General features: G+C 42.1%; 1 protein-coding gene and 1 long non-coding RNA gene across 20 annotated transcripts in view; both read left to right on the top strand.

Moving 5' to 3' along the window:
* UBXN8 (UBX domain protein 8) overlaps nucleotides 1-17,523 on the top strand; it is a 40,976-nt gene extending 23,453 nt beyond the window's left edge. For 11 of the 18 annotated variants that reach the window (XM_084998108.1, XM_084998114.1, XM_084998106.1 and 8 more), the window contains 5 exons: nucleotides 2,346-2,468; nucleotides 6,299-6,436; nucleotides 9,549-9,590; nucleotides 13,155-13,229; nucleotides 16,910-17,523. In XM_084998108.1, the coding sequence (XP_084854234.1) occupies nucleotides 2,388-2,468; nucleotides 6,299-6,436; nucleotides 9,549-9,590; nucleotides 13,155-13,229; nucleotides 16,910-17,077 (504 nt within the window). In that variant the 5' untranslated portion in view covers nucleotides 2,346-2,387 and the 3' untranslated portion in view covers nucleotides 17,078-17,523. Of the gene's footprint in view, nucleotides 1-2,345; nucleotides 2,469-6,298; nucleotides 8,027-9,219; nucleotides 9,591-13,154; nucleotides 13,230-16,393 lie in introns of all 18 variants that reach the window. The other 7 variants (XR_014828789.1, XR_014828788.1, XR_014828792.1 and 4 more) reach the window with 6 other exon arrangements.
* Nucleotides 17,524-23,060: 5,537 nt separating this feature from the next.
* Nucleotides 23,061-24,356, top strand: part of LOC146395889 (uncharacterized) — a 31,841-nt gene continuing 30,545 nt past the window's right edge. The window contains exon 1 of one of the 2 annotated variants that reach the window (XR_014829950.1): nucleotides 23,061-23,352. This is a non-coding gene — a long non-coding RNA (uncharacterized LOC146395889). The remainder of the gene's footprint in view (nucleotides 23,353-24,356) is intronic. The other variant, XR_014829949.1, reaches the window with a different exon arrangement.

The following is a 24,356-nucleotide window of genomic DNA, read 5'->3' as shown; positions in this document are numbered from 1 at the left end:
GTCAAATTGGAGCTGTTGCTGCCGGCCTATGCCAGAGCCACAGCAACTCCAGATCCAAGCCTCCTCTGCAATCTACACAACAGCTCACGGCAACGCCGGATCCTTAACCTCCTGAGCGAGGCCAGGATCAAACCGGAAACCACATGGTTTGTAGTTGGATTCATTTCTGCTTCCGCCCTGATGGGAACTCCTTTAGTAAGTTTTGAAATCAGGAAGTATGCGTCCTCCTACTTTGTTCTTCTTTTTCAGTAGTTTTGTCTATGGGGACCCTTTCCAATTCTGTTTGAGTTTACGGATTGGCCTTTTCATTTCTGCAAAAAAGGGCTTAGGGATTTTGTGAAGGATTGCACTGAAATCTGTAGATTGCTTTGAGTAGTATTTTTTTTTTTTTTTGTCTTTTTGTCCTTTTTTGTTGTTGTTGTTGTTGTTATTGTTGCTATTTCTTGGGCCGCTCCCGCGGCATATGGAGGTTCCCAGGCTAGGGGTTGAATCGGAGCTGTAGCCACCGGCCTACGCCAGAGCCACAGCAACGCTGGATCCGAGCCGCGTCTGCAACCTACACCACAGCTCACGGCAACGCCGGATCGTTAACCCACTGAGCAAGGGCAGGGATCGAACCCGCAACCTCATGGTTCCTAGTCGGATTCGCCACTGCGCCACGACGGGAACTCCAGCTTTGAGTAGTATTGATATCTTATTTAGTAATTCTTCCAGTCTGTAAACACGCAGTGTCTTTCCATTTATTTATGTCTTTAATTTCTTTCAGCAGTGTTTTGTAGTTTTCAGTGTATATAACTTTCACTTTCTTGGCTAAATTTATTCCCAAGTATTTTATTCTTTTAGATGCTATTATAAATGGATTATTTTCTTAATTTTCTTTTTTGATTTTTTCATTACTAGAATATAGAAACACAAATGTTTTGGGTTTTTTTTTTTTTTTTTTTTTTTTTTGCTTTTTAGGGCCATACCCATGGCATATGGAACTTCCCAGGCGAGGGGTTGAATCAGAGCTACAGCTGCCAGCCACAGCCACAGCAATGCCAGATTCAAGCCACTTCTGTGATCTACACCACAGCTCAGGGTAATGCTGAATCCTTGACTCACTGAGTAAGGCCAGGGATTGAACCTACATCCTCATGTATCCTAGTCAGGTCCATTAACCACTGAGCCATTTGTGGGAACTCCAAAACACAAATAATTTTTGTATTGATCTTGTATACAGCAGCTTTGCTTATTGTTTATTAGCTCTAGTTGTTTTTGTGTGTGGATTCCTTGGATTTTCTATGTATAAAATCGTATCATTTGAGAGTAGGTATAGTTTTATTTCCTCCTTTCCAAAATGGATATCATTTATCTCTTTTTCTTGCCCTGTTGCTCTAAAACTTCTAAACAATGTTAAATAGCAGTGGTGAAAGCAGAAATCCTTGTCTTGTTTCTGCTGTTAGAAAACTTTTAATGTTTAATCATTAAGTATGATGTTAGGTATAGATTTTTTTTTGTAGGTTCCTTTTATTATATTTTTTTTTGTCTTTTTACCCACACCATATGGAGTTTCCCAGGCTAGGATTCGAATCGGAGCTGTAGCCGCTGGCCTACACCACAGCCACAGCAACTCAAGACCCGACCCGAATCTGCAACCTACACATAGCTCACGGCAACACTGGGTCCCCATCCCACTGAGTGAGATGAGGTTTTGAACCTGTGTCCTCTTTGGATACTAATCAGATTTGTTTCTGCTGAGCCACGATGGTAATGCTGGTGCGTGTTATGTTTATCAAGTTCTCTTACTCATTTCTGAATAGTTTTATCATGAAAGTGGGTTGAATTTTGTCACATGCTTTTTATCCATCAATTGAGATGATCATGTGCTTTTTTCTCCTTTGTTTATTAATGTGTTTACATTGACTGATTTTCTTATGTTGAACTATTTTGTATTCTTGGCCTAAACCACACTTGGCATTGACATATAATCCTTTCAATATGCTCTTCAACTCAGTTTGCTAGTATTTTGTTGAGGATTTTTACATCTATATTCATAAGGATTATTGGTCATAGTTTTCTTTTTTTTGGGCACACCTGCAGCATATGGAAATTCCCCGGGGTGAAATCAGCGCTGCAGCTGCCAGCGTGCACCACAGCTCATAGCTACACCAGATCCATAATCCACTGAGCGAGGCAGGAATTGAACCTAGAATCCTTATGGATACTAACTAGTAGGATTTGTTTCTGCTGCACCACAATGGGAACTGCTCTTACGTAGTTCTTATTTGCAACCTTATAGAAAATGTAAAATCATAAGGTTGTTAATGGATGGTAACAACACCTAATTTATTTTTTTGAAACAGGCCAGCAGATACATAGAGAATGTTCTAAAACCTTACCAGGAAATGAAATTGAAAAGGCTGGAAGAACGCTTTTATCAGATGACGGGTGAAACCTGGAAGTTAAGCAACGGACATAAACTTGGGGTTAGAAAATACTCTCATTTTATATTTTGGATTCTGCTATTATTTGCATTTCCTTTAACATATATTGATTTTTTTTAATTGCAAATGATTAGTCCACTCTTTTTTAGGGGTCTTTATTAATAATGATTGTACATCAGTTTTTGTTTAGCATATTTGCATGTTGAATGGTTAGGGTGGCTTTTGGTGCCTAAAAAGCATATATAACTTAGATCCTAAAAAACCTCTAACATAGGGCAGTTTTTGAGAAAACTGTTGACTAAATCACATCTTTTGTATGAGAGAATTCAGATCTCTAAGGTATTAAGAGCTGCCATTATATTCATTCTGTTTGGCTCTTTTTTTGTAAAGCCAAATTGACCTTTGACTCTTTTTTCCTTTGGCATTGAGTATAATTTTGTCATTTGCTAGCAGAAGTTTGCAACATTAAGTTTTCTTCTTTCTTTTTCTTTTTTTGCTTTTCAGGGCCTCACCTGCAGCATATGGAGGTTCCTAGGCTAGGGGTCCAATCGGAGCTACAGCTGTTGGCCACAGCCACAGCAATGCCAAATCCGAGCTGCGTCTGTGACCTACGCCAAAGCTCACGGTGACACTGGATCCTTAACCCACTGAGTGAGGCCAAGGATCAAACCTGAAACCTCATGGTTCCTAGTCGGATTCACTTCTACTGCGCCCATGACGGGAACTCCTTTTTTTGTCTTTTTTTAGGGCCGTACCTGCAGCATATGGAAGTTCCCAGGCTCCAATTGGAGCTGTCCAATTGGAGCTGTAGCCGCTGGCCTACAACCACAGCCACAGCAACACCAGATCTGAGCCGTACCTGCGACCTACACCACAGCTCACAGCAGCACTGGATCCTTAGCCCCCTGAGCGAGGCCAGGGATCGAACCTGCCTCATGGACACTAGTCAGATTCGTTTCCACTGAGCCATGACAGGAACTCTGCAACATTAAGTTTTCTTACAGAGAAAAAAGGATATTCATAAAGGAACTCAGTTTCACAGAGAAACTGGCCATACATTTTTTTGTGTAAGATCCTTTCTGTCTCAGATGGTTTTTTGTTTTTATGTGTTTGTTTTTGCTTTTTAGGGCCACACACAATGTATGGAAGTTCCCAGGCTAAGGATCAAATCAGAGCTGCAGCTTCTGGCCTACCCCTGACGCAGAAATGCAGGATGTGAGTCACATCTGTGACCTGCACCACAGCTCTTGGAAACACTGGCTCCTTAACCCACTGAGGGAGGCCAGGGATCGAACTTACATCCTTATGGATACTAGTTGGATTTGTTTCCACTGCACCACAATGAGAACTCCCCAAAGACTTGTTTATTTATTTATTTATTTATTTTTCCTGTTTATACTGCATCTTTGCAGTATACAAAGAAAATGATCATTTTCATTTACAAGAAAATGATCCGGTAGTGGTAAACAGGATTCTGACAGTGAAGCAGAATTCGTTTATATTCATTTCATAATGGTAAATATGTTGTAAAACAACAAGGGTGGGCAAGAAAATTATCATGAAAGTTGGCCCCATAAAGTGCAACTACTCTGTGTAGTGACTTCACTTCTGAGTTGTATGTCTTTTGTTAGTTTTGTATGTTAGATGTTGATAGTCTGATCTCAGCTGGCCACATCTCTTTCTTTCTTTCTTTCTTTTTTTTTTTTTTTTGTCTTTTTGCTATTTCTTGGGCTGCTCCTGCGGCATATGGAGGTTCCCAGGCTAGGGGTCCAATCGGAGCTGTAGCCACCGGCCTACGCCAGAGACACAGCAACGAGGGATCCAAGCCACGTCTGCAACCTACACCGCAGCTCACGGCAACGCCAGATCCTTAACCCACTGAGCAAGGCCAGGGACCGAACCCGCAACCTCATGGTTCCTAGTCGGATTCGTTAACCACTGCGCCACGACGGGAACTCCGACATCTCCTTCTGAAGTGATCACGGCGTGAATCATTCTGCACCTTGCTTTTAGGCTATGTCTCCATGGTACAACTAGTGTATATTTTAACCTAATTAGTGGGGACAACAGAGTCAGGGAGAAGGTAGACTATTGGTGTTACAAATTGAGACTCTTAGGACTGTGGAAGAACATGAGAACTGGAATGTTAGAGTGGAAGGAGAAGTGGTCCAACCCGTTGTTTGCAGTGAGGCAGCCCCAGTTTGGCCAGTAATGTTCAGCATCACTATCTTTTGACTCCATTCCCCATGCTCCTTCCACCACATTCTCAGGTAGAGTAAAAGAATGGGGAAAACAACTCCAAAATGGTGGCTGTGTTTAGTCTGATAAAAAGAACTTTTTGGAGTTTGTGCTATGGCACAATGGGATCGTTGGCATCTCTGAAGCAGCAGGATGCAGGTTCAATTCCCAACCTGGCACAGTGGGTTAAGCATCTGGCATTGCTGCAGCTGTGGTTTAGGTCACAACTGTGACTCGGATCTAATCCCTGGCCAGGGGACTTGCATATGTCACAGGGTGGCCAAAAAAGAAAGGAAAAGAGAGAGAGAACTTTTCTAAGGTCAGTAGAAATGTAGAAGAAGGGCATTATTGAGCTAATTAGTATGTATTTGAGAATATATTTAAGTGAATTATCTTGCTAAGGAAAAGGTTTTAATAGATAATATTAATAAAAAGTAGTCTTTGTGATTTCTGGAATGAAATCTTCTCCCTCCTAAAGTGATTAATTCAAGTGAAAGATCAACATTTGAATTTGAGAGCTGTAGTATGTATAATGTATGACAGGATACTAGGGCCACAGTCAAGTGTAGAAGTATTGTCTGGTAACACATATTGCCCTGTGTTTTACAGACATGTTCTATTTTCACAGCCTTTTAAGGCATAATCCCTTGCACTGCTTTGCCTCCTTTACTGAAGGGGGGAAAGCATATCATTCAGGTTTTCTTCTCTCTTCTACTGAGAATCTTAGGGGTCAGTTAAAATGGAATGTTCGCTCTTAGCCTTATACTTTCAGAGGGAGCTCCAGAGCTGGATAAGGGTAGTTTCTAAAAGACATTAGTCAAGGAGTTCCCTTGTGGCACGGCAAGTTAAGGATTTGGCATTGTCAGTGTAGCGGTTCAGGTTCCTGCTATGGCACATGTTCAGTCCCTGGCCTGAGAACTTTGGCATGCCGAAGAAGTGGCCACAAAATAAATAAATAAAAGATGTTAGTTAAGCTCCATGGGTTGTTTGTTTATTTTATTTTATTTTATTTATTTTTGTCTTTTTGCCATTTCTTGGGCCGCTCCCGTGGCATATGGAGGTTCCCAGGCTAAGGGTCTAATCGGAGCTATAGCTGCCAGTCTACGCCAGAGCCACAGCAACGTGGGATCCGAGCCGAGTCTGCGACCTACACCACAGCTCACGGAAACTCCGGATCATTAACCCACTGAGCAAGGGCAGGGATCGAACCCGCAACCTCATGGTTCCTAGTCAGATTCGTTAACCACTGCACCACGATGGGAACTCCTGTTTTGTTTTTTTGACCACCTTACAGCACATAGAGTTCCCTGGGCCAGGGAATGAATCTGAGTTGGAGCTGTGGCCCATGTCGCAGCTGTGGCAATATCAAATCCTTAACCTGCTGGGCGGGGCTGGGGATCAAACTCAGGTCCTGCCGCTGCAGAGACACTGCTGATCCTGTTGTGCCACAGCAGGAACTCCTGGGTTTGTTTTGTTTTTTGTCTAAGGAGATAATGCTTTACATTTCTGAGTCTAATAATGACTTTATTGTATTTTCTACTGAAATGCCACCAGGGTAAAAGAAATAACCATTGTAAATAGAATTAGGTAAAAAAAGAGCATCTCTTTAGAAATTGTCTGTTGTTTTTCACCAGGGCGATGAAGATTTGGTGCTTGAAAGTGAGAGTCATACATCTTCTGAAACATCAAACAGAGAAGCAGCAAAGAGACGAAACTTGCCTAAGCTTTTAACCAGAGTTTCACCACCTGCTGCACAGCCCACGCAGAAGAAGGTTCACTGCTTAATGCCTACTCACTGAGCTATATCTGTGTGCAGTAAGAATATTGTTCTGTGGGTGAAATGATATGTGGAGGGAAGATTAGGACTGTCTATTAATCCAAATAGTGTCTTCCCACTTCCTTACAAAGTTATCAACTTCATTAAGAATCACCTTGCCTGTTTAATATTCATATTAATGTTCTGAACCAAACTTAGAAGGTATCTAGGAAGATAAATGATGATGAATTTAGAAAATACTCTTTTGCTTTTTTAGGGCATCACCCACAGCATATGGAGGTTCCCAGGCGAGGGGTCGAATTGGAGCTATATAGCTGCCGGCCTACACCACAGCTCGTGGCAATGCCAGATCCTTAACCCACTGAGTGAGGCCAGGGATTGAACCTGTGTCCTCATGGATCCTAGTCAGATTTGTTTATGCTGGGCCACAATGGGAACTCCGAATATACTCAGTTCTTTCTGAGGAAGTAATTTAATTATGTAGAAACAAAAAATGAAATGTTTACTAAGGGAAACATACCCATGGGTACCTAAGGCATGATGAAGCCATATTGAGTGAGTGGCTAATATTATTAACATGAGTGGATCATTGTTCTCAGTGGCCCTTCCAGGGGATGGGTTAGCAACTATTCACTTTGGAACAATGCCCAGGTTTGTTATTCCTTCTTTACATCTTTAATCCCTGAGTTGACTATGATTTGGAGCTGGTTAAAGTTGAAATCAGTCTTTTTACTGACTCTTGGGGAAATCTGGTAAGCTATCAATTTCTTGAAAGTATTTTCTAATGTACTGCCTTTCAGTCTACAATTTCCTGATCACTTCATGGAGCTTGAGTATAGGAAACAGGTCATTGATCTATTTCTAATCTTTCAAAAAGATCTAGTGAACTCTATGGAATAATTAAAAATTCAAGATTCTTATCTTTTGGTTAATAGTATAAATTATCTTATGCTAATGGTAAATTTTAGTTGACTGTCACAGATGCTTTTGATACCAAAGAAAAACAACTAATTTGTTTTTTTTTAATTTTGTTATTATCATTGAGTTACAATGTTCTGTCAATTTTTACTGTACAGTGAAGTGACCCAGTTATACATATATTCTTTTTCTCACATTGTCCTCCATCATGTTCCATCACAAGTGATTAGATATAGTTCCCTGTGCTATACAGCAGGATCTCATTGCTTATCCACTCCAAATGCTATTGTTTATATCTACTAACCCCAAACTCCCAGTCCTCCCACTCCCTCCTCTGCTCCCTTGGCAACCACAAGTCTATTCTCCATGTCCATGAGTTTGTTTCTTTTCTGTAGGTAGGTAGGTTCATTTGTGCCATATATTACATTCTAGATATAAGTGATATCATGTGGTATTTGTCTTTCTCTTTCTGACTTCCTTCTCTTAGTATGAGAGTCTTGGTTCCATCCATGTTGCTGTAGATGGCATTTTGTTCTTTTTTATGGCTGACTAGTATTCCATTGTGAACAACTGATTTGTTTGATAAATGCAATTTATTTATTTACTTATTTTTTGGTCTTTTTTTTTAGGGCTGCACCCACAGCACGTGGAGGTTCCCAGGCTAGGGGTTGAATTGGAGCTGTACCCGCCAACCTAGCTGCATCTGCGACCTGCACCATAGCTCCCGGCAAAGCTGGATCCTTAATCCACTGAGCAAGGCCAGGGATCAAACCCGCATCCTCATGGATCCTAATCGGGTTTGTTAACCGCTGAGCCATGAAGGGAACTCCAATAAATGCAATTTAATGTTTGTTAGATGAAATGTTATAAAACATGGAATCTCTGGTAGTGAAAAAATAAGCCTTCCTGGCGGTGAAATTGTTGATAACAAGTGCTTTTTTTTTTTGTCTTTTTAGGGCTGCACCTGCAGCACATGGAAGTTCCCAGGCTAGGGGTCGAATCAGAGCTGTAGCTGCCGGCTACACCATAGCTACGGCAATGCCAGATCCGAGCTGCATCTGCAACCTACACCACAGCTCACGGGAATGCCAGATCCTTAACCCATGGAGTAAGGCCAAGGATTGAACCTGCAACCTCAGATAACAAGTGCTTTAATGAGAGAAAATGGTCTGAACATTTGTTTCTTTAATAGATTAACAGGAACAGGGAAACGTGAGTAAATCATGAAAGCAACCAAAGTGGATGGTTGTTATCCTGTCCTCTAGAAGATGCTGATGAAGGAAAATATTTATGTGCTCATCTCTAATTTTTCTACATATGACCCTAAATTATTTGGAGGTCTTATTGAACTTAAATATTCTCTGCTTCCTTAAAAAAAAGAAAAAAAGTTCCCGCTGTGGCACAATGGGATTGGCGGTGTCTTGGGAGCACTGTGATGCAGGTTCAGTCCCTGGCCTTGTTCAGTTGGTTAAGGATCTGGTGTTGCTGCAGCTGTGGCTTAGGTCTCCACTGTGGCATGGATCTGATCCCTGGCCCAGGAACTCCATATGCCACAGGGCAGCCAAAAATGGAAAAAAAAATGTAGTTTATCCATTTTTGTATACTGTCTTGTAACATCATAAACCCACAGTTCTTTAAATGTGTGCTGATTGGTAGCTGTCATCTCAAATCCCACTTTTATGTCCTATTGTTAGCATAAAGTTGCTTACCCAGAAATGTTTATTGACTCTTATTCTCATTGTAAACTTTTAATACATTTATATTAAAAGAATTCATTCAGGGAGTTCCCATCGTGGCTCAGTGGTTAACGAATCCGACGAGGAACCATGGGTTGCAGGTTTGATCCCTGGCCTTGCTCAGTGGGTTAAGGATCCGGCATTGCCGTAAGCTGTTGCGTAGGTTGCAGATGTGGCTCGGATCCTATGTTGCTGTGGCTGTGGTATAGGCTGGCAGCTACAGCTCTGATTCAACCCCTAGCCTGGGAACCTCCATATGCTGTGGGAGCAGCCCAAGAAATGGCAGAAAAGACAAAAAAATAAAAAAAATAAAAATAAATAAAAATAAAAGAATTCATTCATTAAGCTTAGATATGTCCAAACTCCATATTGAAAGAAACTTTCTTAGTGAGATTATATTTTTCTCCTTCAAACTGTTCACATACTTATTACTAAATACTTACTTTTCTTTAGGTTCTCGATTTACCTGAAGAACCTCATGAAACAGCTGAAGAAGTAAGCTTTTTCTTTTTCTTTGAAAAGTATATTTTCTGTTTTCATTAACATTACATAAATATGTCTTACCTGAATTTGGTTTCAGGAAGAAGATAGTATAGTGTTTATGTGATTGTACTGTGATTTGGTCTTGCTTTGAATTTGGCTCCTCAGCTTGAGTCCTGTTTTGAAAGCCTGCTGTCTGCTGAGCTTGTATTTTAAAGCCCCTCCCACTTCATCAAGACAGAGATAGGATATGTGGGCTTTCTAAAACTTTGGTCAGGGAGTTCCCCATCCTGGCTCAGCCTTAATGAACCCAACTAGTATCCATGAGGACACAGGTTCAATCCCTGGCCCTGCTCAGTGGGTTAAGGATCTGGCATTGCCACAAGCTGTGGTATAGATTGAAGCTGTGGCCTGGATCCCATTGAAGCCTTCTTGGATTTAGAGCAGACTAATATAGATGAGTGAACTAATGGCTGGCATGGACTTTTGTGTGTGTGTGTGTGTGTCTTTTAGGGCTGCACCTGTGCAATATGGAGGTTCCCAGGCTAAGGGTTGAATTAGAGCCGTAGCTGCTGGTATGCCACAGCCACAGCAATGCTGGATCTGGCCTGAGTCTGTGACCTACACCACAGCTCACAGCAACACTGGATCCTTAACCCACTGGGTGAGCCCAGGGCTTGAACCTGTGTCCTTGTGGATGCTAGTCAGATTTTTTTCCGCTGAGCCACAACAGGAATTCCTAGGATGGACTTCTGATAGAGGAGGGAGGATCTGAGACATAATCAGTACAATTCTTAAGCATTATACCTTGAATTTTTTTTCTTTTTTGGCTGTCCCACAGCATATGGAAGTTCCTGGGCCAGGGATTAGATCCAAACTGTAATTGCAGCCTATACCACAACTGTGGAAACATCTGGTCCTTTAACCCACTTTGTTGGGCTAGGGATCGAACCTGCCTCCTGGTGCTGCAGAGATGCTGCTGATCTTTTTGCTCCATAGTGGGAACTCCTTAACATAGGACTCTTTATGAAAATAACTGTGGAAGAAAACAGTGCTTTCTATTATTTAAAAAAATCTGGAGCCTCGAGCAAAATGAAAGTAGAAGCTTTTTAAACATATCCTTCAACTCATTACTGCTGGGTCTACTGAGGTTTTCATGTCCTCAGGAGAAGCACTCACTGGGATTGTTGGCAGTCTTTCTTTTTTGTCTTCTAAGGGGCTGGCTTGTGATTTTGATCCCATTACACCAAAGTGGGAACTCCTATACCTTGATTTTTTTTAAGTGCCTGTTAGGTATTTTGTATTATAACCAGCCACAGAGTAAGATTTTTTAATTGAGAGAAGGAACTAACTCATGGTACTCTAGAATTCACGATAGCATAGTCATCATATGTTACTGTCCTACTTTTAAATTGAAAAGACTGTAGAATTTAAGATAATTTGAAAACAATTTTGTACATCATCACAGCATCTCTTTTCATTATCGTACGCTGTCTTATTTCATTCTAAGGAGTACCTGGGAACCAAAATTTAATTATTGCTGCTACTTTTCATTTAGATTTCATTTAACAATCTGTTAGGGATAGTGATTTATTTTTTAGTTTGCATTGTGTCCCAAGCCTTTTACCCATTCATATGGCATTCTGCTAGACTGTCAGCAATATTAGGAGAATTTGCATACCCACCTTTCACACTGATTGTAATAACAGAACAATAGCTAGCATACAAGCAATGATAATGTATTTCTCTCAAGTATTTATCTAATCATAATAGACATTAATTCACTGTATTTAACCCTAGTTTCTCTTAACATATTTGGCTTTAATTCCCCTATTAGGTTGAACATAACCTTTCTGTAAAAGTTGTTTTATTGTTTCTAAAAATAAGCAAAATTGGCTTTTCATCTGTGATTGTTGTTTTGTGATTTCTTTATTATAAAACTTTTCTTTAGTAGAAATAATGACAGCTCAACATTTCACTGATTTGGATATGAGTCAAATACCTTACCTACCCAAATGAAAATATTTTCTAGGGAGTTCCTGTTGTGGCGCAGCAGCATATGAATCCAACTGGTATCCCTGAGGATGTGGATTCAATCCCTGGCCTTACTCAGTGGATTGGGGATCTGGAGTTGCCATGAGCTGTGGTGTAGGTCGCAGACTCTCAGCTCAGGTCCTGAGTTGCTGTGGGTAGGCAACTACAGCTCCGATTTGACCCCTAGCCTGGGAACTTCTGTATTTCACATGTGCGGCACTAAAAAGCCAGAAGAAAAAAAAGGGAAAAATTTTCTAGCATGGCTTTCCTGAAGGGGGTAGGTAGTGCCATAAAACCCCATTTCTGCAAACTGCAAGGTCAACAGGAACAAAGGTCCCAGGACAGTTAGGATAATGTTGACCATTGCAAAGGGTTTTCTGACAGTAAATAATGAACATCAGAATAAATTACTAACTCCTCTTCTTTATATTTTTGAATTTATTTATTTTTTTTGGCTGCCCCTGTGTCATATGGAGTTGCTGGGCCATGAATCAGATCCGAGCCACGGTTGTGACCTACACCACAGCTGGGGCAGCTCCAGATTCTTTAACCCACTGGCCAGGCCCAGGATTAAACCTGCGTCCTGGTGCTGCAGAGACATCACAGATCCCATTGCGCCATAGGGGAACTCCTCACCATTTTTTCTTTTTAGAATGATGTTTCATATGCTAATAGGTTGCAAGGTCTTTTTAGCTGTTTAACTGTTTTATCAGAGGAATGATTGTGGGGAAACACAATACGTAAAGCAGACAAAGCAAGAGCCACTTGCAAGAGAGGATCCCCTAGAGCCTCAGCATCCAGCGCCAAGTCCAGGCTAATCTCTCATTTGTGAGCATGATGCAGGCATGGCACCCAGCCTGCAGTGATGGAGTGGGCTGGGTAACTTGTGTTTCCTTTCAGTCTGGTGTCGGTCTTGTCTGCAGACTTGGAGGTAGCCCTGGATTGTCTTGGTTTGGTGGGTCACTTCCAACGCCCAGCCACAGTCTTGATACTGTCTTGGCAGACAGACACCTTCCGTCTCTGGTGTCTTCTCTGGAAGGCTCTGCCACGGGTCTCCTTAGTCAGAAGATGTTTTTCAGGTTCAGCAGAATTATTTCTGTGGTCAGGGTGAATTTTATATGGACCTTAGCGGTGGCTTACACCTTTCATAGCTATATTCCTAAAAACCCAGTGCAAGCGCTTAGAATTATGAACAGGTGGAAATTCTCTTGTGACACAGCGGTAGCAAACCCAACTAATATCCATGAGGATTCAGGTTTGATCCTTGGCCTTGCTCAGTGGATTATGGATCTGGTGTTGCCATGAGCTGCAGTGTAGGTCACAGAAGCAGCTGGGATCTGGCATTGCTGTGGTTGTGGTGTAGGTTGGCCGCTGTAGCTCCAATTTGACCCCTAGCCTGGGAACTTCCATATGCCACAAGTATGACCCTAAAAAACAAACAAACAAACAAAAAAGAATTATGAACAGGTGTCTCCTAGCAGTTGTGGTTTAGAATTGCAAAGATCAATGGGTTGGAATTCTCATCTGCACACTTGTATTCCTCAGGTCGTGACTGTCGCTCTCCGATGTCCCAGTGGGCGTGTCCTGAGGAGAAGGTTTTTTAAGTCTTGCAGTTCACAGGTGAGGGAAATTATATTTGGAGAAATATTTTTGTTGAATTTGGCTACAGTTTATCCCCATGCAGGGAGGGGGTGCTGTCTGTTTTCTGTCTCCCATCAGGGGAGGGTAAATGGTATTTATAGGTATCCTGCGTGGCAGAAATTTGGATAATTAGTCATGCTGAGCCTTTGAAAACTGTGATGTCTGCTTTCAATTTTTTTCAGTTCTTCCTTTGTTTCTTTTCTTTTTTCTTTTTTTTAAATTATACTTTCATAGCTTGTGGGTAAGATGCTTTCAAATCTTTAGAAAGCAACTGGTATTAACTTTGTTCTTATTATCCCTGATGGAGTATTAAGCTAAGCCCTATAGTTTATGTGTAGTTTTCAGATTATTCTTTAGAGCTTGATTCTTTTTGTCCTAATAGACTTTTTTTTTTTTTTTTTTTTTTGTCTTTTTGTCTTTTTAGAGCTGTACCCCTGACACATGGAAGTTCCCAGGCTAGGGTCCAATCGGAGCTGTAGCTGCCAGCCTACTCCAGAGCCAGAGTAACTCATGATCCGAGTCGAGTCTATGACCTACACCACAGCTTACAGCAATGCCCCATCCTTAACCCGCTGAGCCAGGCCAGGGATTGAACCCTTGTCCTCATGGATGCTAGTTGGATTCGCTAACTGCTGTGCCACAACGGGAACTCCTAGACTCTTTTTTTCTTTTTGAAAACAAAACTGCGTTTATTAACAATAATTTGGAAAATGTGTAAATGTAAGAAAACAATTTCAACCTGCAGTCTGACACCAAAACCAATTACTAATATTTTGGCATATTTCTACTTTTTTTTTTTTTTTGCCTTTTTAGGGCTGCACGAGTGGCATATGGAGGTTTCCAGGCTAGGGGTCGAATTGGAGCTGCATATTCCGGCCTATGCTACAGCCACAGCCACACAGGATGTGTGGCTGTGTCTGTGACCTACACCACAACTCACAGCATTGCTGGATCCTTAACCCACTGAGGAAGGCCAAGGATCGGACCCACATTGTCATGGATACTAGTAGGGTTTGTTAACTGCTGAACCACGACAGGAACTCTGTGCATTTCTACTATTAAGTTTGACTCCTAGCCTGGAAACTTCCATGTGCCACGGATGCAGCATTAAAATATATATATATTATATATTTAAAATATTTAAAATATATATCTAAATGGGAGATCCCCTGGTGGCATAGCAGCTTAGGGATCCAGCATTGTAACTGCTGTGGTTCTGGTGCAGCTGTGGCATGGGTTCAGTTCCTGGCCCAGGAACTCCTGCATTGCCATGGGCATATCCAAAAAGAAACAAAAAATGTATATCTAAGTAATTTTCTATCCTGATTGTTGTATATAGCCCTCTATGTCAAGAATGCTATAAACCAGGGAGTTCCCTTGTGGTCTAGTGGTTAGGATTCACTGCTTTCACTGCTGTGGCCTGGGTTCAATCCCTGGTCTGTGAACTGAGATCAGTCCCACATCAAGTTGCAGCATACTGCAGCCACCCACCACCAAAAGAATGCTATAAACCATAATAGAGAATACTGGTAGATTTGACTGCATAAAATTTTTAAATTCTGTAAAGGAAATTTTCATCAAGTTAAAAATTCAGAAAAATTATTTTTTATAAGGAGCTTATTACAAATCAAAGAAAAATACCTCAGTGGAATGGCAGATAAAAACAAAACATGAAGGATCTCCTATAGAAGAAAAACTAAGTTAGAAAAAAATGTTTGGCCTTACTTAGAATCAAGGAAGTGCAGATTAAAATGGATACCATTTTCTACCTATTAGATTATCAAATATTAAAAAGACTAGTACCCAGTTTGGGGCAGTGTGTGGGATAATAGGGATTCTTTTTTTTGGGGGGGTGCACCCACAGCCTATGGAAGTTCCTGGGCCAGAAATCGATCCAAACCCCAGCTGCAACCTACACCACAGTTGTGGCAATGCCAGATCCTTAACCCACTGTGCTGGGCTGTAGGTTGAACCCGTGCCTCAGCAGCAACCTGAGCCATCACAGAAACAGTTTCAGATCCTAAACCCACTGTGCCACAGCAGAAACTCAACAGGGATTCTTATTAATTGTTCATGTGAATATAATTTGAATCACAGTTCCTGTGGAACAATTAACCAGGAATCAAACCCACACCACAGCAGTGACAACACCAGATTCTTACTTCTAGGCCATCTGGAAACTCTTACCGGTATATATTTAAATATCTTTTGACTAAATAATTTCATTTATATGAGAATTTATTCTTTGGAAACAAGACAGATGATTAACGGCCCAAGTGTTTAGGGATTGGTTAAATTAAGGCATATACATATATTGGAAGATTACGGTTGCTATATGACATAATGTATGTTTATTACAAGGAATAACAGTAGGTTTAGGGATGATGGTAGAAGTCAGGAATTACCTATCACTGATACACCAGCATCTTCGGAGAACATTCTTTCGTTCAGCTTTCTTCCTAAAGCCAAGAACCATCCTTTGGCTGGCATTATTTTTAGGAAATAATAGGTAGAAATCTGGACAATTACTATAAGAATCTTCATGACAGGAAATGCTGTACATTTATAGGGAAGGCTCATTGAAAATTGGGTTGTCGGAGTTCCCGTCGTGGCGCAGTGGTTAAAGAATCCGACTAGGAACCATGAGGTTGTGGGTTCGGTCCCTGCCCTTGCTCAGTGGGTTAACGATCCGGCGTTGCCGTGAGCTGCGGTGTAGGTTGCAGACGCGGCTCGGATCCCATGTTGCTGTGGCTCTGGCGTAGGCTGGTGGCTACAGCTCCGATTCAACCCCTAGCCTGGGAACCTCCATATGCCGCGGAAGCGGCCCAAGAAATAGCAACAACAACAACAAAAAAGACAAAAAGACAAAAAAAAAGAAAATTGGGTTGTTGTAAGGCAGAGTCTCTGGGAGCTGGACAGGTCTGTTGTGACAGTTCCTGGGTGATTTTGATGTGGACTTTGGCTTAGATTCTATTCTAAGTAACTTTTTTCCTGGAGTTTCCGTTGTGGTGCAGTGAAAGCGAATCCAACTAGTATCCATGAGGATGTGGGTTCAATCCCTGGGCTTGCTCAGTGGGTGGGAAATTTGGTGCAGCTGTAGCTGTGGCATAGGCCAGCAACTGCAGCTCTAATTTGACCCCTAGCCTGGGAACTCCATATGCTGCAGGTGGGGCCCTAAAAATCAAATAAATAAGTAACTTCTTTCCCAAATACTAATGTTTTGTTCTTAACTTATTTATTTGTTTATTTATTTTTTTGCCTGTGGTGTGTGGAAATTCCTAGCCAGGTATCTCACCCTAGCCACAGCAGTGATAACACCAGATCTTGAACCACTAGGCCACCATCCTTGTTATTGAATAATCTTTCCATTCCCTGTGGTTGGAGCTTTCATAATTGTTAAATATTCCGCTGTCTGTAGGAGCTGATAGGCCCTAGACCTTCTCTGAAATAAAAGGTATTAAAGGTCATTCACATCTTAAAATTCATGGTATGCTATTTCCCTCTAAACCCTGGAAGTTTCCTTTGAAAGGTCTGAAAGTTCTGTTTCATGACTCTGAGAGGTGTAATTTAACAATGAAACAGTCATGAAGTAGCATCGTCATCTAGAGATGACACACCGTTGTGCACAGTTTTTGATAACTAAGCTTTTTGTCTTTTAGGTCTTGTTTGACTGGATGATGAAAATTGGGTACCACCCATCCCTATACAGCCTTGCCACCTCCTTTCCCAGAAGGCTTCTGGAAGTGGAGGAAGGCTGGTCCCTGCAGGACCTAGGAATAACCGTGGATACCATACTCAACGTGGAAGAGAAGGAGCAGAGCAGCTAGTTAAGAAATGCAGACCATCAGTTCTGCATGAAATCAGTTGTGCTGTGGCCTTACAGGACAATAAAGGATTCACATTAAAATTGTGCCATACCTTGACTTAGCTCAAGGCAGTAAACACTTTTTTTTTTTCATTCTTTTTTTGGCCATCCTTGAAGCATACGGAGTTACCAGGCTAGGGGTCAGATCTGAGCCGCAGTTGTGACCTACATACAGTAGCTGTGGCAACGAGATCCTTTAACGCACCACGCCAGGCCGGGGATCAAAACTGCATCCTGGCACTGCAGAGATGCTGCCTCTCCTGTTGCGCCCCAGTGGGAATTCCCTTAAACACTTTAGTGTTGATCTCCATGGGAACATAAATGGACATAAAGAATTAGAAGAGGATTGCTCTCTTGATATGATCATTTTGCCATCTTATAATAAACCAAATGAGAACTTGGTAGAAATGTATACAGTGTCATTAATTTATATTTTTCTTAGCTGATGCCATTTATCAGTTTGTTGAAAAAGTCATAAGACTGTTTCCTGCCTCATCAGTCTGTCTTGCCACGCTGAACATTTGACAATTCAGTCAAACTCTTTTCAGTCTCATAAGCAGGAATGCTTATTCTGCTGTATTTCTAGAAATTTAAAGACTTTTCAACGCTCTTTTAAGGCTTTAAAGTCTTTTTTTTTTTTGTATTTTTTAGGGCCGCTCCTGTGGCATATGGAAGTTCCCAGGCCAGGGGTGGACTTGGAGTTGGTAGCTGCAGGCCACAGCCACAGCAGTGCGGGATCCAAGCTGTGTCTTCGACCTACACCATAGCTCACAGTAATGCCAGATCCTTAACCCACTGAGAGGCCAGGGATCAAATCCACGTCCTCATGGATACTAGTTGGCTTGTTGCTGCTGAGCTGCAGTGGGAACTCCTGAAGTCATTTTCAATAGTAAACATTGTATTAAAGTTTACTTAACTAATATTTAAGATTTATTTCATTTGCCTTGCATTGAATTGTAACATTTACATTCCAGATGGGTCAATATTTTAAAAAATAAGATAAGGAAAACGCTAAAGTGTAGGTGAATATTTTAAACATGTCTGTCATTTCATTTTCCAGTTTATACTCCTATAATGGTGCATTCATGCAATATTATGCCAAGTCCAAACTCCAGGTTTGATATAAAAGGCTCTTTGTTCTAGCCACTCCCTTTCTCTTTCTTAAGGAATTGGTTTAACTTGGCTCCTCTGTGTATTGCCCTTTACTTAATGTTCCTTTATTTCTATTCTGTAGAATTTATTACACTCTATTACAGCTATGTCTGGAGTTCCCATAGTGGCTCAGCAGGTTAAGAACCCGAGGGTTAAGGATCCAGCATTGCCATGAACTGTGGTAGTTCACACAGACGAGGCTCAGATCTGGCATTGCTGTGGCTGTGGCGTAGGCCGGCAGCTGCACCTCTGATTCAACCCCTAGCCTGGGAACTTCCATATGCTGCAGGTGTGACCCTAAAAATGAATAAAGCTATGTTTTTGTTTTCTCAAATAAATATTTCCTTAAAAACAAGGATTGTATCTCTTTTTTTGTCCCCCTAGAAGTTCCTAATATCTAGTAGCGCTTAATACAAAATGTTTGAGAATAAATTATCTCAATCTTTAACTTTTTTATCTCAGGAATACTTCACATTGAAAAAAACTTTTCTTATTGTAAATCATAAAAAAAAAAATTTATTTATTTATTTTTTTGGTCTTTTTTAGGGCTGTACCTGTTGCATACCAAAGTTCCCAGGCTGGGGGTTGAATGAGATGGATCGCCGCCAGCCTTGGCCATAACAGTATCCGAGATCTGAGCTGAATCTGCTGCAGGTTGTGGCAACGCCAGATCCTTAACCCACTGAACAAGGCCAGGGATTCACCCCGTATTCTCCTGGATACTAGTCAGGTTCTTAACCTGCTGAGGCACAACAGTAACTCTTGAAAAAGTACTTTGAAACAGTTACAAAAACAAAAATCACCCATGATCTCAGTATCAAGAAATGAATATGACTAACATCATGGCAGACTTTTCTATGCGTATATGCTATAGATTAAAAAAACAAAAGACCTCATTTTTAGATGCTTTAAAAAAACTGATTATTGTGAAAGTTACAAAGTAACTATGCTACTTAGGAAATGTGGTGGCAGCCCCCAGGTGGTCCCCAGTGACCCCTATGCCCTGGCTGTCACACCTCAGCATGGTCTTCTCCTACATGTACCAGAATTGGTCTGTGTGGCTGTAAAATTCAACACAAGTGATGTGTTCTGAGATGGGTTACGTAGACTGTGGCTTCTGTCTTGTCTCTTCAACTGCTCACATGGAGGAAGAAGCCCTGGTCTGGGCAGCCTCATGGAGAGGCCTACGTGGCAAGGAACTATAGTCTGACAGCAGTGACAGGAGCAAGCTTGGAGCTGGACCTCCAGCCCCACTTAAGTCTTCAGAGACTGCAGCTCTGGCCAACAGCTTGATTGATTGCAACTTCACGAGAGCCCTGAGCCAGAACCACCTTCCAGGTTCTTGACCGTCACGATTTGGGGTTTTTTGGTTTTTTGTTTCCTTTTTCTATTTTGGCTGTCCCAGGGCATATAGAGTTCCCAGCCAGGGATCAGACCTGAGCTGCAGTTTCAACTTATGCTGCAGCTGCAGCAACACTGGATCTGTAACCCACCGTGCCGGGCAGGGGTTCTAACCTGTGCCCCTGTGCTTCAGAGAGGCCACTGATCCCGTGGGCCACACAGATTTTGGAAACTGGAAGTGAGGTGCTGCCATAGCTAGCCTGAAACTTGGGGTGACTTTGGAACCCAGCAGTAGGCTTTGAGGAGAGTGTTGGTGAATAGCTTAAAGTGCCTTGAAATTGTTGATAAAAAGCTTGTAGTCTTTTGTTTAAAATTTTTTTTCATTGAAGTATAGTTAATTTACAATATTTCAGGTGTATAGCAAAGTGATTTCAGTTATGAATATATATATATATTCTTTTCCATTATATTTAGATTCTTTTCCATTATACATTATTACAAGATACTGAATTTAGTTCCCTGTGCTATACAGTAGTTGCTTGTTTATCACATATATAGTAGTGTGTATCTGTTAATCCCATGTCTCCAATTTATCACTCCCCTTCTTCCCTTTTGGTAACCATAAATTTGTTTTCTATGTATGTGAGTCTATTTCTGTTTTGTAAATAAGTTCGTGTGTATCAATTATTTATTTATTTATTTGTCTATTGGCTTTTTCCAGGGCCACTCCTGCAGCATATAGAGGTTCCCAGGCTAGGGGTCTAATCGGAGCTGTAGCCTCTGGCATACGCCAGAGCCACAGCAACTCGGGATCCGAGCCATGTCTGCGACCTACACCACAGCTCACATCAACACTGGATCCTTAACCCACTGAGTGAGGCCAGGGATCAAACCCTCGAATTCATGGATAATAGGTTTGTTAACCACTGAGCCACGATGGGAACTCCTGTATCAATTTTTTGGATTCTACATATGTTATATACAGTATTTGTCTTTCTCTTACTTAGTATGATCATCTCTAGGTCCAACCATATTGTTGCAAATGACATTATTTTGTTCTTTTTATGGCTGAGTAGTAGTCTACTGTATGTATATACCACATATTCTTTATCCATTCTTCTGTTGATGGACATTTAGGTTGTTTCCAAGTCCTGGCTATTGTGAATAGTGCTACAGTGAGCATAGGGGTGTATCTATCTTTTTGAATTAGAGTTTTCATCATTTCCAAATATATGCCCAGGAATGGGATTGCTGGATCATATGGTAACTCTATTTTTCGTTTTTTGGCTTTTGTTTCAGGGCTGTGCCTGTGGCATATGGAAGTTCCCAGAGGGGTTAACTCAGAGCTACAGCTGCTGGCCTACACCACAGCTCACAGCAACACCGAATCCTTAACCACTGAGCGGGGCCAAAGATTGAACACACATCCTCACGGATACCAATGAGCCACAAAAGGAATGCCTGTTTTTATTTTTTTTAATCTTTTTTTTGGGGTCTTTTTTGTCTGTTTAGGGCCTCACCTTCAGCATATGGAGGTTTCCAGGCTAGAGGTCTAATTAGAGCTATGGCCACTGGCCTACTCCATAGCCATAGCGACGTCTGATCAGAGCTGTATCTGTGACCTACACCACAGCTCACAGCAATGCCAGATCTTTGACCCGCTGAGCAAGGCCAGGGATCGAACCTGCAACTTCATACTGTTCTCCATAATGGTTGCACCAATTCACATCCCGCCAACAGATTAGGAGGATTCCCTTTTCTCCACACTCTTTCCAACATTTGCCATTTGTAGACTTTTGATGATGGCCATTCTGACTGGTGTGAGTTGGTACCTCATTGTAGTTTTGATTTGCATTTCTCTAATAATTGATGATGTTGATCTTTTCATGTGCCTGTTGGCTATCTGTATGCCTTCTTTGGAGAAATGTCTGTTTAGGGCTTCTGTGTAGTCTTTGATAGAACAGCAGCTGAAGGAGTCCCGTTGTGGCTCAGCAGAAATGAATCTGACTAGTATCCATGAGGACACATGTTCAACCCCTGACCTTGTTCAGTGGGTTGGGGATCCCGGGTTGCTGTGAGCTGTGGTATAGGTCACAGTCACAGCTCAAATCTGGTGTTTCTGTGGCTGTGGCATAGGCTGGCAGCTGCAGCTCTGATTCCACCCCTGAATTTCATATGCCACTGGTGTGGCCATAAAAAAAAATAATAGTAAAATCTGGAGTTCCTATTGTGGCACAGTGGAAACAAATCCGTCTTGGAACCATGAGGTTGCAGGTTCAATCCCTGGCCTGGCCCAGTGGGTTGGGGATCCGGCGTTGCCGTGAGCTGTGGTGTAGCTTTTGGATAAGGCTCGGATCCTGCGTTGCTGTGGTTGTGGTGTAGGGCAGCAGTTATAGCTCCAATTGGACCTCTAGCCTGAGAACCTCCATATGCCGTGGGTGCAGCCCTGAAAAGACAAAAAAGAATAAAATCCTTTGTTAAGGGCTGAGAAAGATCAAAGGCAATGCTTCAGAGTAAGACTCACAGAAGACTGAAAGTTTTAAAAACAATCATATCAGCAGTAACCTCATCAGCTTGGACCGAAAGAGGCAGAGAAGTGAACATTAAAAGAGGACTTTGGGAGTTCTCTTTGTGGCTCAGGAGTTAATGAACCCGACTAGGATCCATGAGGTTGCGGGCTCGATCCCTGACCTTGCTTGGTGGGTTGGGGATCTGGTGTTGCCATGAGCTGTGGTGTAGGTCGAAGACGCGGCTCGGATCCCGAGTTGCTGTGGCTGTGGCATAGGCCAGCGGGTGTAGCTCTGATTTGACCCCTAGCCTGGGAACTTCCATATGCCGTGGGTGTGGCCCTAAAAAGCAAAAAAATAAAAGAGTTCTTTGGACCCCACAAATTCTATAGGCGGGAAGCAAGCTGAGAAAAAGCACTAAAGTCAACATGAGCCACCTTTTTTTTCCTGAGCCACCTTTCTTATAAAAGAGTGACTCAGAAGGTGAGGCAAGGCCTCCGAGGGTCAAGTCAAGAGTCATTGGAAAGTCATTTCCTGGTAGGAGCACAGAGCTCTAGTCAAGGATTTTCGAACACTGGCCCAGCTGGATTTAAAAACACGGACCAGTAACTTCTGTGTGCCGTTCACTTTCAGTCCTGCTGAGCAGGACTCCTCCTGATCATCATTTATGTTGGGTATGGGCAGGAGCAATAATATTTCTGTCCCCAGGCCACCAGACCAGAAAGAACTATGCTTGGGAGCTGTGCTAAGAATTACACACACCCTAATCGTCTCACCTGCACCTAGACCTGATTTAGCTAAGATGCTGGATTTGGAGCTGATGCCTTCGTGGGAGGGAATGGATTCTGGGGGGCTAGAGGGTAGGCTATGGGAGCCAGCCGCCCAAATGGCCCTAGTGGTCCTTCTGCCCTAGTATTCACACTTTCGTGCTGTTCCCACCCACAGTGTACCAGCGTCGATCAGCAGGATCAGTAGAATTAACCGGAAGTAATCCTGTGTCCCTTCTTAGACATTATGAAGAACAGCTGCTTCTCTCTTGGTTCTCTCTCTGGCTCCCATCAGTGTCCTCTGATGGAAACACTACAATCCATACCCTGGTAGAGATGACTACGTGTCCAGGAATTGGAGCCTCCAGCCAACAGCTGTGTAAGGGAGCTTGAAGGGAATCCTCCAGCCCCAGTTGTATCCAAAGACCACAGGCCTGGCCAACACCTCAGCTGAAAGCCAACCAGAGACCGTGAGTCAGAACCACCAGCTAAGCTGCTGCCAGCTTCCTGACCCAGAGAAATGGTGGGATGTAACATATGTTTTAGGCTATAACGTTTTGAGGGATTTTTTTTTTTTTTTGTGGCACTAAATAACCAGTACAAGAAATATTCAGATTTCCCCCAACAATATAAAGACGTCCTTAGGAATGACTTTTACTTTTCTGGATTCTTTGGTTCTTCTAGCTGCTGATAGCGCTTCATCCAGGTTCCTTTCAAAGACTTAGTAAGCATCCATTATTCTTTGAAATAGACTCAAACACAAATAGAAATGCAAAAGGAAAAACCCAAACATGTCTATATGTTTTTTATTTTTATTTATTTTTTTCTTTTTTGGCTACCTCGTGGCATATGGAGTTCCAGGGACAGGGGTCAGATCCGAGCTGCAGCAACACGGGATCCTTAACCCACTGAGCGAGGCCAGGGATCAAACCCACATCCTCACCGAGCTTCTGTCAGGTCCTTAACCCCCTGAGCCACAACCAGAACTCCCATATTTACCTGTTTTTATCATAGACTTTTATAGCCTTTATCTTCAGTTTTCTACCCACACACATTTCCAAGGATATCGACTACAGAAAAGAATTACTACCCTTTAAAAAAGATCTTTGTTGGAGTTCCCTTCGTGGCTCAGTGGTTAACGAATCTGACTAGGAATCATGAGGTTGCAGGTTTGATCCCTGGCCTTGCTCAGTGGGTTAAGGATCTGGCATTGCTGTGAGCTGTGGTGTAGGTCGCAGAAGCAGCTCGGATCCCGAGTTGCTGTGGCTCTGGCATAGGTTGGCGGCTACATCTCCAATTAGACCCCTAGCCTGGGAACCTCCATATGCCGCAGACACAGCCCTAGGAAAAGGACAAAAAGACCCCCCCCCCCAAAAAAAAAAAGTTCTTTGTAAGATTTAAGCCAAAATTTCTGTCATTAACAAATAGATCCTAAAATTTGTGGACTAAATATTCCTTCAGTCCCCCACCACTC

The sequence above is a fragment of the Sus scrofa genome, chromosome 15 (genome assembly GCF_054392235.1).
Source record: "Sus scrofa isolate SSC_HxYL_T2T_F1_AM1 chromosome 15, Sscrofa_HxYL_maternal_Yorkshire_Landrace_v2.0, whole genome shotgun sequence".
In the NCBI taxonomy this organism is placed as follows: domain Eukaryota; kingdom Metazoa; phylum Chordata; class Mammalia; order Artiodactyla; family Suidae; genus Sus; species Sus scrofa.
This window is presented reverse-complemented; position numbering and strand designations above follow the sequence as displayed.